At 43.1% G+C, this 18,862-nt stretch overlaps 1 protein-coding gene across 1 annotated transcript in view; it reads left to right on the plus strand.

Moving 5' to 3' along the window:
• Positions 1–1,110: 1,110 nt before the first annotated feature.
• Positions 1,111–18,862, plus strand: part of LOC135903785 (ceramide synthase 1-like) — a 57,498-nt gene continuing 39,746 nt past the window's right edge. The window contains exons 1-3 of the mRNA XM_065434184.2: positions 1,111–2,079; positions 12,264–12,426; positions 16,398–16,578. Of these exons, the coding sequence (XP_065290256.1) occupies positions 1,837–2,079; positions 12,264–12,426; positions 16,398–16,578 (587 nt within the window). The 5' untranslated portion in view covers positions 1,111–1,836. The remainder of the gene's footprint in view (positions 2,080–12,263; positions 12,427–16,397; positions 16,579–18,862) is intronic.

The following is an 18,862-nucleotide window of genomic DNA, read 5'->3' on the forward strand; positions in this document are numbered from 1 at the left end:
GTGTTGCTCTCAATATTGTCCTTTTACATGTCTTATAAAGGGGGTAAATCTCGCACTAGAGTCTATATATTTGTACGTGTAGTTATGGGTTAATTACGTGGGCACGATTGCGTAAACCACATCAAGAGCGAGACGAAGTCATTCGCAAGGCCCCACGCATGTCAAAAGATTTTTTTTCTTTAAAGTGAATAGCTTTCTTTGCCTATTTCGCCCGTTATTGTTGGTCAAGGGCTCGGACGCGTGCAAAGGCGCCGAAAGAAAGGGGGCGTGCTCTTACGCAACGAATAGCGGGGAGGGGCAGGAGGGAGGGAGAGGATGTCGCGCCTGAGCTTTGTGCGGTGTTCGACAAGGAAAACGTTTTTTTGCTCGCTTGTTCTTTCGTGCGACGAACACTATACATATTTTTGTGCTGAGCTCAACGTAAATTTTTGCGGTTACGTCATCACGTTCTCAATGGCAATACATTTCCGACGCTCTCTCTATTACTTAATTGCGGTATATTAAAGCCCAAAGCCTCTTAACAAGAGAAAAAGTATTGTCAAGCGTCAGATCGCTCTCGACAAAGGTTTATACTACATTTGTTTCTTCAAACCAGGTATAGGTGAATTTGTCATGACATCAAGGTGCACTGCTGCTTCGCTCCGTTCCTGAGATCGGTGCGGCTTCTCCACGCGAGCGCATCCAGAAGAAACGCACGCAACACTAGCGTGTACTAGGAACTCTACTGTTTCATGCGCAACGTCAACAGCAGGGGCACATCCGTGCCGGATGTGCCCCTGCTGTTCTCTGCCCTCCCATTCTCTGCCCTGGCTATGCCACTGTGGCCACTGGTCATGCTACACGACGTGCCGATGACGTCATGTCTGGCATCTTGAGAGCAACTTTGTGAAGTCATATCCATTTGCTACTGTGAATTGCGCTCACGTCACAAGGACGCGGCTCGTTATCAGCGATGCGAGGCCGTTTTCCCGGTGCCTGCGGGCGCGCACGCTCCTCGCAAGGCGCTCGCGGGGGTACGGGTTTTTGCTGCCGCAACGGCCGAAAGTTCACAGCGCCGCGCGGCGCTGAACTTGTGGCCGAGCGCTCTGTGGGGTCATTGAGCCAGCGCCTGCGTGACTCGGGTGCCGAGGGGCGCCGCACTTGCACTCAGCCGCTCGCTCTTCCTCGGTCACGAGCAGCGGAACATCCAGGCGCCAAAGGAAATGCGAGAGCTTATGCAAGTTCAGTCTGGTGCGACCGATACATTCGAACAAAACCATGCAATGCGGCCGATTAAGTCGAACGTGTGCTACGTACTACTAAAATAAATATCGCGCCGGTGGCTTATTTCGACATATATCACTCTACATTCTTATGGCCAGACAGGACGATATTTAACACGACACGCCTATCACAAGGCCCAATACGCACGATGGCCCATTATAAATTCAGAGCACCTCATTTCTTTCGTTTCCACGCGTCCTTCTGAGCAGACTATGAAGGACACGCGAGTTGTGCATATTTCCGGACCTCGAGTTTTTCGGTGCAATATCAACACACGAAACGGAGCGTAGCCGCGCATGACATCAAGCGTCTCCCGTGCGTTGAAATTGGTGACTCACTAACCGCGCCTCACATCGCCGCCGCTAACATAACGACCGCGCAGTAGCTGATTCCAGGAGCGGCGGCGACGACCGCGCAGGGAAGCGCGTTCCCCAGACAACCGACCGCGCCCTCTCTCGCGGGCAGCTCGAAGGTGCAGCGCACATTCGTTGGGTCGTCGGCGTACGGGCTTTACGGGTTCCGCACGTAACGTCGTGGTTTGTGGGGGTGCGGTAGTGGTGGTGCTGTCAAGCCATGTCCGGCAACGACGGCCAGTGGGAGGTCCTGCCGTCGTACCTCGATGTTCTGCGGGGAGTGTACAACGTGTGCCACTACGGACTCTACGTGACTAACGGCTCCGAGCCCGTTACCGCCAGTGCCGCTGGGCCTCATCGGCGCTCCTGGCCCGTCGTACCGCTGGAAGATGTGTTCGTGGTCCTCGTGCTGGCCGTCCTCTGGACTGTGGTCAGGCGGCTGCTCACCGATCGTGTCTTCAAGGTAACCCTGAGTTGCCACCGCGCGTCTTTGCCTTCGCCTGTTGCTGTCGCAATTGCCTCTCACGGCCTGCATTGGTCGCCGCGCTCCATCCCGGCAGCGGAGAGCCGCGCGCTCCCCTCCCATTGCTGTGCGTGCTTCGTCGGCTGACTTGTCACAAGGCGAGCGGACGCGCACACCCCTTGGATCGGGTGCACCCCAGCCACCTACGGCCTACGCACAGGGCACACGCTCGCCTCTCGCGGCTGCCTCTGCAGGGGTGCCTTTCACCGGGCCTGGCCAGCTCTCTCAGCGATGCGCACCGTCGATTGCGTGGCCCGGCGCAGCGTCGATCGTACGCACATAGCACTTGATGGGGGTAGTAGCAACGCGGACGCCGCAGTGTGCAATGGCGTGACCAAATTTATAGCCGCGAGTCGTTATAGTCCGTGGTGTAGTGAAAAGTGGCCGGCGGTCCGATAACGTGGCGCACACCGCCCATGTCTGCGCGTCAGTTCATGCTTTGTTTGCGTCTGTGTGCCAAGTGCTTCTACAGCCGCTGTTTACATACCGGTTGTTTCTTGCAAAAAAACGAAACCTGCTTTGACTGTTGGGAACTCTCGCCTTTAATGCCTGCCCTTTGCCGGCGGTCGATTTGCAAGCATCAGGTGCGGAGCTCACAGAGCATTTCCTTGATTTGACACGGGGCAGCGCCTGTCCAAGTTTTCGCTGTAACGATTGGTTAGCACCCGTCACTCTGCAGAAACCATTCCTGCGTACGATCGGCCTATAAGTTATATGCGGAGTGACTTACGTTTCCTTGCTCGATAACACACACACACACACACACACACACACACACACACACACACACACACACACACACACACATATATATATATATATATATATATATATATATATATATATATATATATATATATATATATATAACGGAAATTAAACAAATACAACAGAAATGATCCACACTGGCGTTCTAATTGGAGTGGGTCACAGGAATGCTTGTGTGCACGCTTAAAGTTGTGTTAGTTGTCAAAATTAGTCCTTCACTATAACAATGTCTATCATTGTTCACTGTATAGCTTTGGGACACAATTTCAGATAATGAATCTTGCCACCACCGTGAATATCTCCTCTTCCAAAATAATAACATAAGAAGCAACCAGGAATGCATGATTACATGGATTACAAAACAGACGCACAGTGAGAGTGCTATCTTACAAGATTCCAATGTGCATTAGGGTAATAAAAAAATGCTTCACATAAATGCACTAAAATATGAACTGACAGGAAAATAAAGGCATGTTGTAGACATGAAAATAACCTGTGTGTTCACATCAGACCACAGAAATGAAAATAATGTTTCAAAAATGTATTGAAGACTGTCAAGTGCATTCTGTACACTTGAGCTCATGAGGTCTGATTCACTGCTGTGCAAAGTGCAAGCTAAGGTAATTGAAGGTGGATTATTTAATTCAAAGCTAGGGTGAAAAGAAAACAAAAGCAAAAAAACCCCTCTTCAAGTCTAGCAAGAAAAAAAGAATAGCAGCATGTGTTTACAATAGAGAACGAAACCATTTTCTGACATTATTTTGAATTCCTCTTCGTGCCAGCACTGTGTTTGAGGCAGCAAAATAACAAGACTAACCCTGGACCCCACAAATTTCTTAATCTAGCCCAAACTTTGTTAGGTTGAACACAGTAGCAGTGGCAGGATACGAATGCCACAGGATTAATTGCGTGCAGGATTAATTTAAATTAATCCTGTGGCATTAATATCCTGCCACTGCTACGAAGGGGTGTATTCTGTAAGTATCCACCTAATGGACTGTACATTTCTATGCTGAGGTGCTGATTGGCTGGTCTGAGGTACCATTGAGAAGGAGGCAAGTGCCCCTAGCCAGTCTCCTCCTCTAACCAATCAGCGGGGGCAGAGATGAACAGTCCACTAAGTGGGCACTTGCAGAATAACCCTTTCCCCCCGCCCATGAAAGGTGGCATAATTATCTGAGCATAATGCTATGCAACATGTTTTGGGTGAAAAATCTGTTGGAAGGTGTGGAAGAAGGGGAAAATTGTCATCCACCCAACTGTAGCACAAAGCTACAAAGGAAACCCAATGTGGGTTTCTAAGAAAGGAAGACTTCTAAGGTAAACTTCACATTTTACGAAACATTTGTCCTGGTCCAAGGATTGAACTTGAGACCATTTTCTTTCTGGGATGGTCACTCTACTAATTGAGCTAACCAGGAGGCTATGAGATCACAGATCGAGGCCAAACCAATCTATAACTAGAAGGAGAGGGACATTCAATGACAAATGAGCTCTGCGGAAGCTCGCAAGGTGCAGGAAGGTGTATGACAGATAATATTGTCATCGACTCACTGTAGCATGAAGCTACAAAGAAATAATGAGAAAGGAAATCATCATCCAACCACCTGTAGCATGATGCAGCAAAGAAACCCTTCTTGGGTTTCCTTCACAGCTTTATGCTACAGTTTATTGGATGACATTTAACCTTTCCTGAACTTTCCTCCACCTTGCAGGCTTTCACAGAACTGATTTGGAAGGTGAAAGTGGATGCATTTTGTGGTGATAGTGTGGACGGTGATAAACGTTTGTGAATGAAAAGTAAATGATTAGACAGTGATGCGTTAGGTCTTCTAGATGGCGAGAATAGAATAGAACAGTATAGAATTCTTCTGCTGCTTTTACTAAACCTTCGAGATTGCTGATGATATTACCCTGCTTATCTTTCAGTCCATACATCCTAGTTTGGTGAATAAAGGGAAAATCAGACATCCACCCGTTCGTAGCAATTGCTACAAAGGAAAGCCATACGGATTCCTCGAAAGAAAGGCCTCATTACGAGCAATAAAAACAGCGCTAAACGACGGGACGAGTGAAGGGACACAGACAACAGCGCTGACTAACAACCAAAGTGTGTTTATTCCGTCAGTCAGCATATATATGCTCTGCCGCTCATAGGCCTCATAGTTGAAGAAAAATTCGTCCTGGTCCGGGACTCGAACCCGGGACCACCGCAAGGTGGAGAGACTTCTCTCCACCTTGCGGGTTCTGCGGAAACCCGCAAGGTGGAGAGAAGTCTCTCCACCTTGCGGGTTTCCGCAGAACTACTACGTCAAACTCTTGCCTTTGCTTTGTGTTGTCGACAAATTCGACTTCGCCCTGCCATCTGCCAGCCGCCTGGTTAGCTCAGATGGTAGAGCGGCTGCCCCGGAAAGGCGGTGGTCCCGGGTTCGAGTCCCGGACCAGGACGAATTTTTCTTCAACTATGAGGCCTTTCTTTCGAGGAATCCGTATGGGTTTCCTTTATAGCAATTGCTACGAACGGGTGGATGTCTGATTTTCCCTTTATTCATTACTTCTCTCCACCTTGCGGGTTTCCGCAGAACTACTACGTCAAATCCTAGTTTGGTCTATGCCAAGTTTCCTTCTCACTGATTTCAGGCTGCGTCTATTTTTTACGGCTTCCTCCGTCTTTCTCAAATAATAATTTCGAATATCCCCTATTTTTGCCTTGTTGACTAGTTTTGACAGTTCCACAAGTTCTATTTGATCTCGTAAGTTAGACAATTTCATTCTTTGTCGTTTCTTTATTAGGTCCTTTGTTACTTTGGAAAGCTTACCTACTGGTTGCCTTGGTGCCTTACCTCCCACTTCAATTGCTGCTTCTGAAGCCAGTCTAGTTACGATTCCATTCATTGCCTCTGTGTCTTCATCTCTCTGTTCTAAGGCTGCATATTTATTTGCAAGTGCCAACCTCAATTGGTCTGCTTTTACGCTTACTGCATCTAGGTTGGCCTGTTTCTTCTTGACCAATTTTACTCTTGTTCTCCTCAAATTGAGGTGAATCCTAGCCCTCACTAACCTATGATCACTGCACTTTACCTAACACTTCAACATCCTGAACTATGCTGAGATTGGCAGAAAGCATGAAATCAATTTCATTTCTTGTTTCACCATTAGGGCTCTTACAGGTTCACTTTTTGTTCCAGTGCTTCCTGAAGGAGGTGTTCATTGTTCGCTGCTTATACTTTTCCGCAAGTTCTACCGTCATGTCTCCTTGAGTGTTCCAGAACCCACGCTGTAGTTGCCAATTGCTTGTTCACCAGCCTGCTTTTTCCCAACTTTTGCATTGATGTCACCCATGCCTACAGTATACTGAATTTGCATTTTTCGCATCGCTAATTCAACATCTTCAAAAAACTGTTCTATTTCTTCATTATCGTGACTGGAGGTCGGAGCATAGGTTTGTACTGTCTTTATTCTATACCTCCTATTCAGCTTTATTACGACTACTGCTACCCTCTCATTAATGCTGTAGAATTTGCCAATGTTGCCCGCTTTGTCCTTACGGATTAGGAATCCTACTCCGATCTGCTTCTTATCTGGTAGTCCTCTGTAGCAGAGGACATGGCCATTTACCAGCACTGTATAAGCCTCACCAGTTCTCCTAACCTTACTAAGGCCAATGATGTGATGTGTTGGTTGGCAAAGAAAGACTATAGGCTCGCTTACTGAGCCATGTGGTATCCCAGTAGCTATGGAGTTGCACTGCTGAGCTTGAGGTCGCGTGTTTGAACCTGGCTGTCACGGCCACATTTTAATGGGAGCGAAATCCAATCAAATGCTTGTGTACTTGCATTTAGGTGCATGTTAAATAATCCCAGGTGGCCAAAATTACTACGGGGGCATCCCAGGTTAAAAAATCCCAGGTGGAAAATTCCACTGTTGCATGTCTCATAATCAAATCGTTGTTTTGACACCGAAAGCCCCAGAATTTTTTTCTTTTTTTTTAAATGTGAGGCATTGATGATATTGCTATACTCATTTTCAAGTCTTACTTCAGGATAATTGGTTGGGTTTATTGCGTGTTGATTACGTGAGGTTGGTTGAAGCATTGTGTAGGTTGGAGCACATATAGCAGGAATTCGTCAAGTCACGAATGCCAGCTTGCCAATATACTCAATAGTATATAGTCAGTGCAATCTGCTGGTACTAAAGTACAGGATGCGAACTAGACCAATAAAAAATTTTGTGGAAACTATCGACGATGATAGTAAATGTAAGCGAATAGCCCGAACGAGCAAATGAAAGAGTGAATAAACGAATGTCTTCCTTGTAGAGTTTGACCACCAACCAGCCACAAAAATAAGTGAAAGAGGTAAAGAAATTTGTTTGCTTTAAAATTAAACTTGAAAAGTGGAGAAGTCTGCAACGAGTAATGGAAGAGGAAACGATAGGGCTTAACATTAAGAAACGGAAATATGTTCATATGGATTAGGGAACAAACTTGAGTAATTGATATTCTAGATGAGATCAAAGGGACTCACAACTGATTTTTAAAGACCTAGTTTTTTATGGCGCAACGCAGAGCTCTCCCACGGCAGTGTGTACATCTGCAGCGGTTAGTGCAAAAGCGTGTGGATATTTAGTAAGCAGAATTTTTCTATCCAAGCAGCCTCTAAAAAAGTAAAAGTCCCTCCTCCAGCAACGCTGAGAAGTGAGAGTGATATTGATAGCCCGCCTCGCAAATTGTGAAAGCCGCCCATCATTGTACTTTCACAGGAGTGAGTGTAACTGTGGTTAGCCACCTACAGCTTGACCTTTTCAATCACTTTTAAAAATATAAAGCTGGTGCAATAAGTTTGCATTGTTGTACAGACATTTCTTATGCTTGTACCACGTTTTTCCCCAACCGCGCACCTACGTCATGGCTGGCTGACCCATGTCATCGGTGTTTGCCGATAGACGACCCAAGCCAACTTATTGAAAATGAAGGCGAAGGCAGCGCCACTTTTATGCTCACTTCAGGCAGAGGCTTATCTGCATATTGTAAGTCTGGAAAAGCTTGCAATAATAAAAAGTAGGCTGCATTTCAATAATAATAATAATAATAATAATAATAATAATAATAATAATAATAATAATAATAATAATAATAATAACTGTGTACACTAGTAGGTCACGTGGTGGACCTCTTGTGCAGCTTCATGTTTTTGCCATGTGGGGTGCCAACGGTAATTTTTCATAACTTTTAGTGATGAATTAAAAATATAAATCCATGTTTAATGAGAAAAATATGGCTCGTTTTAGCCAATAGGATACGGAATCATTCCATCTGCAGGGTTACCTTGATTTATGTTCTGAGCAGTTGTTTGTCCCTTTGAGAGGGCAGGGTGAAGTTGTGCAGGTCATACAGTGTGTAAAGAATATAACTGGTGGCGTATAAGAGAGTTACAGAATGGCGATGAAGGGAGGGCAAGTGTAGTTCAGGACGACAGATTATTGGGTGGTGTGGTGAGATTAGGAAATTTGTAGGCATAGGATGGATATTAATGATGCAAGACAGGTAATTAGACAGCTAGGAGAGGCCTTTGTCCTGCAGTGAAAATGAGCTAATGATTGTGCCTGTGTGCTTTAAATGCCGCAGGTTAGTTGCAAGAATTGAAGAGAAACCATGAGCAAACAAGTGCGGCTGGCATTTTTTGTCATATATATGTTGTAGGTCTGCCAGGAATCAAACAGTCATTGTTGCCTTATCTGCAGAAGTGCTTTCAATTTAGGTTAAAGTGCAGTGCGGTAGCTTCAGGTGAATATACTGTCTTATTTGTATAATAGCAACAATCATTCATTTAAGCTAGCTGATCTTTTAAAGTACCTTGATTGCCTAGTTATGACTCATAAGCTGTGTTTTTGCCTGATAAATGGCTGGAAGGGACACCAAAGACAATAATTTGAAGCACGTCATCAGTTGAGGCAGCTAGGGTATTCCTTGAAGCTACTGTATTCATTTATTTGGATAAAGATGTGAGACACAATACATGAAGTTTATGGTTGTCTCTCAGATGTCACAGTGGTGTGAAATTCATCGATTAGGACATCCAAAGCAGAAAAAAATTGATATATTATGCACCACTCTGAAACATACCACTGATTTGCAGTTAGTGGTATTGTGAAACTGTGAAACTGACTTAATGTCTGTTAACAACTGTACATAAATGTTGAACTAAAATAGCATATTTGTCTGGCATTAAATGCCTGAATAGGTACTGTTTACAGAACAATGTTATGGTGCTAAGTGCAGAGATGTAGATCTACTACTTCAAAAAAGTTTTCTTTGTAGTTTCTTATATTTTTGCAGTGTTTGTAAAATATTTGATGCTCTGAATCAATATTCTATCTTTAATAGCCAGTGTAATTTAATTTTATCTCCTAAATGCAACAAACTTTATTCACATCCATTCGCTGTTGCTCAAAGAGACTATTTGTGTGTTTCACGTGTATTTGTACAAAGAAGTCTGAATTCTTGCATCGTTAAGAATTTTCCTTGAAGAGTTCACCTTGTTTTGCACTCCCTTATGTTTTACTGACTCACTCAGCCAGCTGTGTTTACAACGTTTAGAATAAAGTAATCAAGAAGTGGGTTGGGCAAAACCGCTGTGTGTTGCAATATCCTTTTATGGCCAGGCAGTCTACATCCTCTTGTGCACGCCTTCATAACAGCTGACAAAATATGAGTACTTTCATGGTGCAGTAAGCTTGCAGTTGAGTTGGAACAGCTGGGACAAATATTATGCCATAACAGTTGCTGAAACAATGGCGGCTGATGCAGATATCACATGCTCGAAACAAATATTTGCTGGGCAATGTACGGAGGTCAACTGAGCAAATACTTTTGCCAATCTGTACGGAGGTCACCTGAGCAAATACTTTTGCCAATCAGTAGCACATGCTTAGACAGGTCATGCCTGCCTTTTTCCTAATCCCTGCTTGGCTTATTTTTGAGGCCGTTTAGCTTTATTTTTTTTGTGCGGTGTGTTATTTTCTTTTCTCTTCCATCTCAGTGGCCTGTTCCGGCAGTACTTTTTCTGAGGGCATGCTCATGACGGTAAACAAAGACATGGGTATTATTCTTGTTAAGAGCAAATGACGGATTGGCAGGGAATAGAAGCAGACAAGGGCACTGCTTTCCAAAACATTTGTTCTGGAAACAGAGCGTGCTTTACAGAGTGCTTCCGCTAACTTGTGCCAAGCTTTAAAAAAATATGCAGATGTGTGCTATGCAAATCCACTTGCCATGCCATTGTGGACTGTCCTCCTGAGCAAGTCAAAAGTAACTTTTACTTTGAGCTTAAGGCATGAAATAACAAAAATTAATTAAAAATCTTTAAAGGCATTCGTTTAGGTGCGGTATCTTCAATGGAGAAGTTGTAGAGCATATTCAAAAATATCCAAACGAATTCTGCCCATGAAGGTAGCTCTCACGGTTTTATTTTTTGGGGACTCAAAAGAGAGTGCATCAAACCTGAAAAATATTTATTTCAATTAAACATAACATATAATTTCCCCTGTGATTTTTCCGGCTTCGTTGTCCAGAAATTTCTTTGCATAGTTGTGCCTAACAAAAATTTGAGCCCCTTGGATCCCCTTATTCCAAAAGAACTTGTTCTTGGGCAAGGTGGTGTTTAAGTTTACTATACATATTGTTCTTGGTGCAAAGTAGAAGAGCATGAAGCAAGGGAATACACTATTTATTATTAATATTATTAGATAACATTATTATTAACAATATTGGCAGCATTTCATAACATAAAGAAAGTATCAGCTTGTGTTAGGACACATCCATTACGTTGTTTTCTTCCAAAATGTGCTTTGCCGAAAGGCAGCTTTCATAATGCTGTGTTTCTGCATCACTCATTCTCTGGACTGCCCATCTCTGGAAGTCTTCTTCATTTGGTGTCTGGATTTGCTATATTAAACAGTTGGCCATCAACGATTCTCTGAGTCTTTCCTTCATCCTGTTTTCTTGCTTTTTGCTCTTCTGCTTTGTGCTCAGAACAAGATGTATAGATCCCATTGTTCTTCTCACTCCTACCTAATGACTCAGCACTTGTGTGCTACAACATTAGTGTCCTCAAACATGCTTTACAAAAATGATCTGTGCTGCACGCAAACAGGATACATGAACAGACTCTTAGCAAGCGAGCCAGTTCAAAGACAGCGGTCCCAGCTTCCATTTTTGCCTACATAATTTATCTGCCGAAGTGATAGAACAAATGAAACCACATGATATAGTGATAAATAGGGCAAAACATGTTTGTGGCCCTTTCTTTTTTACTTTTTTACTGTCAACAAAATGTGCATGCAAGGAAGTTATGGTGGCAGATGACAATGCATCCGAGACGACAGTTGTGCCTTGCAATCAGCCTTTTCACTTGCAGCCTATACATTATGTCTGCACTGCATGCAGCACTGATAATTTGTTCAAGGCATGTTTTAGGGCATGAAAGTCACTGTGTTCACACATGAAGTCACATGGTGCATTTTCAAATTTTGTGGACTTCTTTTTGGACCCCACCCCCCTCCAAAATAAAAGCACGACAGTTCTCTTCATCGAAATAATTCAGTTGGATATTTGTCAATATGCTCTACAACTTTTGTAAAGTATCGTGTTAAAATCAGTACTTTAAAAGTTGGTAATTAATTTTTGTTAATGATTTATGGTCATAACAAAGCATGCTTCGAGTTGCCGAAGACAACAGTCAGCAATACTGAGTTGTTTGCATTTGCATAGTGTGTACAGTTTTTTTCAGGCTTGGCACAAGTTAGCTGAAACACCCTGTATAATCAATGCTTGCTTTAAACGTAAAAGTCAATGCTGTATTTTTTTTTGCTGCGTGTGTGCGTCATATACTTCGTTTAGCTTTGTTAGTTTCATTTTATTGAGATGAAATTTGCAAATAAATTTTTAGTGAGAAGAAAGTTCATGTCTATTGTGTTAAACCCTGCTTGATCTGTTACAAACAATATAGTGGAAAAAAGAAAAATAAAGAGTGGCTGTGGACACTTTTCATAATTGCAGAGCTAGCTTTCCTGCAATTTAGGTTGCCAAGGTAATGGTGGCATGCTGACATTTGCAGTCAGCAAATGCTAGCGCGTCTTTTTAAAAACGTTCATGGAAAATATAGACATGGCTCTCGTGTGAAGCCATGCGCAAAAGACTAAGCCCTAGCTTGTGCAGCTAGTGTTTTGTCTTATTTGAATGATGACTGATTTCGCCATTAGTTGGACAAATGTGCAGTACAGGGAAGTGCACTTGTAAATTATGAAGAGGGTCTGTTATACGTGTTGTTCAGCACTGTGCATCTGTTTGTGTGCAGCCCTGGGGCCGGTGGCTCTCCCTAGAGCCATCCAATGTGGCCAAGCTGCCCGAGAGTGCCTGGAAGCTGCTCTACTATGGATGTGTCTGGCTGCTCACCGTGTACATTGTGGTGCTCCAGGGGAAGTACCGCTTCTTCCAGCAGCCCTTCTCTGTTTGGGATGGTAAGCCACTCCTCCTGCTGGGCCAGGCAGTTTGTGCTTGCCTTGAACCCTGGACGTAGAGCTTTCTTATGTTTACCGTATTTACTCACATAATTTGCACCCTTGAGTAATTTGCACGCTCCAAATTTATTACCCAGGTTTATAAAAAGTACTTGCAATCCCATGTTTTGTTCTCCATGCGTCGCTGTGTGCCAGCCCACCAGTGCGGCTTGTGTGGCAGGGTTAACATGTGAATTCTGGTATTGCGGAATATGGTCTTGCAAAATCATGGAGTCAAGTTTCGAGAAAACAAGAGTCTCATATGTGTTTGACAGAACTGAGGGCAACATTGTTTGGGACATCAATAATGGCAGCGATGGCTCAGAGTCTGCCATGTTTGATGACTCTGGGTCCAACTCCAACTAGCTGATGTAGTTGCTTTGTAAAATATTGACGTTTTGGTTGGGTTATAATTGTTTTCTTCTTCTGTGTATATTGCATATTTTGACATTGTAGACATGTCATTGGAGATGTGCTTGCAGGAATGCAACATAATTTGCATGCCTCATCTCTGAAGCCCCACATTGAAGAAAAAAAGTTCGCAAATTACATAAGTAGATATGCTACCTAGAGAGAAAACTGGCTCTGGTAGGGTTTTATATACATGAGAATGGCTGAGAAGAGGTGGCTTTGGATTGGCATCTTTCTCAGAAAGCTCTGACACCTTGAAGGCATGTCTAGCTAAGAGCTTTCTGACTGTGACAATGGTTCATTGTGTACTAAAAGTGCATATAAAGTGTATTATTTTTTTTTTTGTAATTATGTAGAAAGATGTTTTATTAAACCACAATAACTCGTCCTGTGTTGAATGATTATATCAAATGTGAACGCTTCTGGTAGACCACTGAAGCTCACTGTGCATCTGTTTGTTGTCATGAAAGCATAAAGCTACTAGGGAAACCTATACAGGTTTCTCAGAATGAAAGCCTCGCAGTTGAAGGAAAATTCCTCCTGCTCTGGGATATCATGTTTCTATTTTCTTTCCTTACTTGTTGTATTAAATATGAGTTAGCAATAATGAAAGATGTATTAGCGATAAACAAATACTTGTGACGATTTTATTATGAAAGCTTAAAGTGTAGGAATTACAATGTCATTAAGGGACCGCCAACCACTCAGAATGTGTCATGAGATTTTGGTGGAAATGAATTGGTCATGATTTATAGTGATAGAATTGAACATGCTGTTTGAAGTTTAAGTTGGAGTCATAATTCTAAATTGGCACAGAAACCCCTGAAAAACAGTATGTCATGATGCTTTGTGGTGAAATTGTGGTACTAGGGCTGGATTACCATTACCTTGTGATCGCAGATTACTGTACATAAGTCGGCTGCTATTAAATGCACCGTACATATTGTGTAAAATCACATTCTTCATATTTAAAAGTGTTTGTACTTTATTTCACATGTGTTACGATCTAAGGAAAGTTCACAATTACAAGTGGCGTTGCCTACGTGGCAATAGGTGGAACGGCAGAACTGTGGTGTCCCTCAATGCATGGCAGCACTCATTATGCTGTTTCGCACTGCAGTTTGTATGAATGCAAGTTCTGATCGGGCATTCGAACTAACCTTCTTCGTTCCAGCTCGCTCAGGTTTTTAAGAGACAACATACTTTGTATGGCAACCCACTGATCTGCGCATCACTTGTAAATGTGCAGTTCACTGTAATGAAAGTGTCGTTTTACATTCGAAGGCTTGGCTTGGCTAAAAAGAACATGGCTTGATATGTGAATGACTAAAGTAGTTGGGCAGGGAAGCATGAAAACATGTAACTATTATTGCAGAAATAATTACAATTCCAGAAGCATGAACCACATGAACATCAGCTTGATTAATTAACAAAAGATTAATTTATAATGATTATGACTGCATTTGTCGGCTGCTTCTCATTAAAGCTGGTGTGCAATCGCTATTGTGCTCACCTCTTGTTCTTTCCAGCATAGGAATGCATAGACAAGATTGTGACTACAGATACAAAAATTCTGATAAACAATGTTTCAGGAAATTGTAACCTGAAATTTCAGTTTGAAATCACTGCCTCTAAGCCACCACCACTAACAGGGAACACCAACTTGGCATGGCTTGTGAAATGTCCAAAAACACTGTGTTGTCTGCTCCAAAACATTCTGAAATCCTGTGCATGGTGTGCCGGGATGGTGCATGCCCACAGCTGTGCAAATGCTCGAGCAGAAACCTTTCCCAGGAAGTGAGCAACAGCTCCTGAATTCTTTGAACAGTGCATTTTGCCCACAATTTTTTCAGTAATGTGATGTAAACAGCATAAGCCAGAGAATACCTGTAGAAACTATCTCGGTTTGTACACCAAGACGCACATGCAAAAACGAGACCAAGCATGGCGACCATGATGTATTTCTGGCTTCTGCCAATAGCTTCAGGCATTTCCAGTGCGCAAATGGAGGACCTTTGTGATTGGCTTCTGTTATTCTGAGAGAGCTGGTTGTTGGGGGGTGTGATGTCATTTTATCACTCGTTAGGGTTGGCAAACTGCTGCGTGGTTTAGCTGCGATACATAATAATATGTAGATCTCACATGCTGTAGGAATTGGTTTAAGTGAACCTTTTGTTAGTGTTTGCAAAGAATGCTGTTCTTGTTCAGCTATCATTTGCAAGTATTGGAGCATACGAGCAGGTTAGACACATTTCCCCTGGCAACCACTTTGCTCAACATAAAACTTTTGGTGCTCTATCATGTGTATCAACACTTAACTTCATGTGAACTGATTGCAGTCTAAGCTATTTCTCTTGCTCCATATTTGTTTTGCTGATGACTATTTCTAATCTCTTAAAGGGTCTCTGACCTGGCCGCATAGCAAATTATGCTCTGGATCCGGTGGGGGAAACGGAGGATCACGTGATGAATACGTCTTGGGCCCTGCCTTCTTTTTCTTTCTCTCGCACACTTTATTGCTGAGTGGCGTGCTTCCGATAACAGTCTCGCGTGCAAGCTGTTGCATTTATTTCATATTGTGCAGCGGACAATTTTGCTTCCTCTGCATGAGAGCACTTAGTGGTACAAGTCAGTGCCACAGTCACGAGCACTGAGGCAGACACAAGTGGATCACAGAGCATGATTCAGTGCTGGAACACAGTAGAAAACGACAGTTTCGTGCTCTGCATGCACGATTGCACAACATGGGAACAAGCAGACGAAATGGAAGTGCAGCTCTCTTGCTTTTGTACGAAGTAAAATAAAGACACGCAGAAATTTGGTTTGTAGGTTTTATTGTTACTGTAAACTTTAAGTTGTGTATTGAAGCAACGAATCAAACAAATAACTGCTGTTGCCTTGAATGATTCTCGAAGTCACGTGTCACTGTGAGTGACGTCACAGCACTGCGAAACTATGTAGGCGCAGTTGTGCGATTGATGTCAACTCTCCGTCTGGGAGTTCGTCACCCACAAGGAGAAGGGCACAGGGCATTTGGTTTGAAATTTCAGCTCTTTTGACAGCGCGTAGCAGTGTAGTACTTTGCAGGCATGATGTATTGGCATGCGCATTATATGCGCTGCATTTGTCTGTTCAAAATGGCCAGGCCTGGTGAGGGACGGTTTAAGACAACATAGCAAGACACTGTTTCTTGTCTTCATCATGATACTGCTATGTTAAAGATCTTGCAATGCTTAGCTCATGAATGCCAGATTTCTTGGTTCATTCCATCTGCTGATGCACAAACTTTTGATGTCACTAAAGCCTTCTTGGGATGTTTGGGGGTCTGGAATTTTACTGGAGCCAGATGTATACCACATTCATGTTAGTAGGTGACAGCTGTTACACAGTGCTGAATGTTGATCTTAAAGAAATTTATGTTGACCACATTATTTTATGGCTGTTTTCTTTTTAAAATCTGAACCAGGTTGCTCAGATTGCTGTGTATTCTGCTGCTGCTAACAGAAGGAAAATCTGTGCAGGCTGGTCTCCGGAGGTGGTTGTTCCTACAGACATTTGGTGGATCTACGCTGTGCAGTTTAGCTACTATGTGCATGGCGTGTATGCAGTATTGTATCAGGACCTGTGGCGCAAGGACTCGGCCGTCATGCTAGGACATCATGGCCTAACATTGGTGCTGCTTGGCATGTCCTATAACTTCAGGTACTGACTCGCCTTGTTTATTTTCATCCGTGTAACATAATAGACGGCACTGTTGGAGCAGGCTTGCACACGTTACAACTCATCACAGAAAAAAAGTTGCCCATTACAATTACAATTAATTCCATTTAAAGATGCAATTGATTAGTGACCAATTACTGCCACACAAAAGTAATTGATTACTTTTATGTTACTTTCCTCCCAACATTTATTAACATAGCACAAATACAGTAATGAAAAGGAGCTGAACTGTTCTTTCAATGAGTAGTCCTTCCTTGTTGCCTATCTTCACTGACATTTCGTTTTCAAAATTTTAATTGGCCATTTTCCCTTGTTTTCTTGTGAGGACATCAGCAGCAACCCTAAAAACTCACTTGATGTACGTTCTGGAGGAAATGGTGGTGTTTGTACCAACATCTTGTAACATACAAACACTGGACAGGAAAATTAGTGAACAAAGGTTGGAAAGTATCCAATGACAATAGTAAACATAAAGTTTAAAATTGCTGAATGTGAGCGTTCTGACGTAGTGGTGCTCATGCTGCTTAGAGAGGTGAAATCACTGCAGAGATGCAGAATGTGATGGTGACAGTAGAGATTGCATGACCTGCTGATAAGACAAGAAAACAAATTCCGAGCGCTGTGTTTGCTTGTGCGAACATGCATATCCGCGAGATCGCTCCATGGCCTGACCATAGACACTCTGCTGTAGTTCCCAACAAAGTCAAGTGTTCAAAACTGTGTCATCTGTTACTGCTGGTCTCATCAATAAAGTAATTGGTTACATGCAATTGGTTTACATCTTGAAAAATGTTTAAGCGCAATGATAGACAGTACACGATAGAAACAACAGGACAAGGTGGTTACTGAAAAAGTGATTAAATTGCAGTGAGTGTTAAAGAGTAAAAATGTAATTGATCAACTACAAAACTACTGAAGGACTAATTGATTAAAAGTAATCCACTACATGTAACTCATTATGTATATCTTTTTCTGAGGTATCTGTCTGAAACTCACTGTCCACTGTGTGTATATGGCTTGGCAAGTGTTTTTATACAGCCGATATGGCTGTTTTGAGTATTCAGCTCCTAAGCACCTGCCACATAGGCAACTGTGATGTTTGTTTCCCGCTCATGAGGGCACCAGAGCTCCCCATTTTCCTGGATACCTTCATTTTCTATGTGTGGCCTGATGCCTGACGCGAGTTTCGGTCTCCTTGATCTAGGGTTACATATTGGTACAAAACAAGCTAGGACTTGCTCTTCATTAAAGGGCTCCGGAACACTGTTGGCATCTGTTGCTTGTATTTCTTGTCCCTTTTGTTGTGCCAGAGTGCCTTCTGTTGCTTCACTGAAAGTGAGTGCCACTAAGATGGAAAGTTGGGCAAGTTGGTTCATGCTGTCTTACACGAATAGCACTAGAGGACAGCGATGATAAGGGACAGGGACAGTGCTTGTTCGGTTCACTTTCATGTCCAAGTTCCTTTGCATTGAGTGAAAGTACCATCTATCATATGTTGCTACTGTCTTAGCTGAGGCAAGCTGTTGTGGTCTTGGTAGTTGTGTTGCAAGTGCTATCATTAAGAGAATGTGCCATTGCTTCAAGGTCGACGAGTGAAACATAGCAGTGCTATAGACCTTTCCAAAGGGAGCTCCCTGGACATCCTGCTGTGCAGCCCTATCTCAACAGCACTGCAGAATTGGCAGAATGTGCGCTTTGTACACGCACACAACAGTACAGAGCTTTTACCCTCCGTGGATAGACCTTTAGTCAGACAGAAAAAGAAGTGCTGGCAGCAACTTGAGGTGTTGTGCAGTTTGACGAATTTGTTCCCAATTTGACAAAGTTTGTCATTCTTTCAAACAGCCTCCCTCTTGTCGTCCTCTTTAGCGAGATGGAACTAGACGTGTTGCATCCTGAATACAGTGCGTCTGAATGAAGACGATGCTATACCACTATACCAGTTCTAGATGGTAATGGTGCATATACCTGGAAAAGTTCTCGCCATGGCAGACACAATGATGCATCAGTCCGAAGTTGGATGTTGTAGAAAACTTTGCAACTGATGCAGTGAGCTCTACAATTGAAGTTTTGCTGTTCATACTGGAGAATGTGCATCAGGCAAACAGCTGCAACAGTGAGTGCAATGCATTCATGTTTTTATGACAGTGGGGCTGGCCACAGAAGTCCAAACTGCCAATGCATTTTTTCAAGTAAATGCCCTAGTAGTAAGTGAGCTCTCTGTATGCAGTGGTGGCTTGCTTAAAGGCACCCACTTAGTCATTCC

This window comes from Dermacentor albipictus, chromosome 4, assembly GCF_038994185.2.
Source record: "Dermacentor albipictus isolate Rhodes 1998 colony chromosome 4, USDA_Dalb.pri_finalv2, whole genome shotgun sequence".
NCBI classification, from domain to species: domain Eukaryota; kingdom Metazoa; phylum Arthropoda; class Arachnida; order Ixodida; family Ixodidae; genus Dermacentor; species Dermacentor albipictus.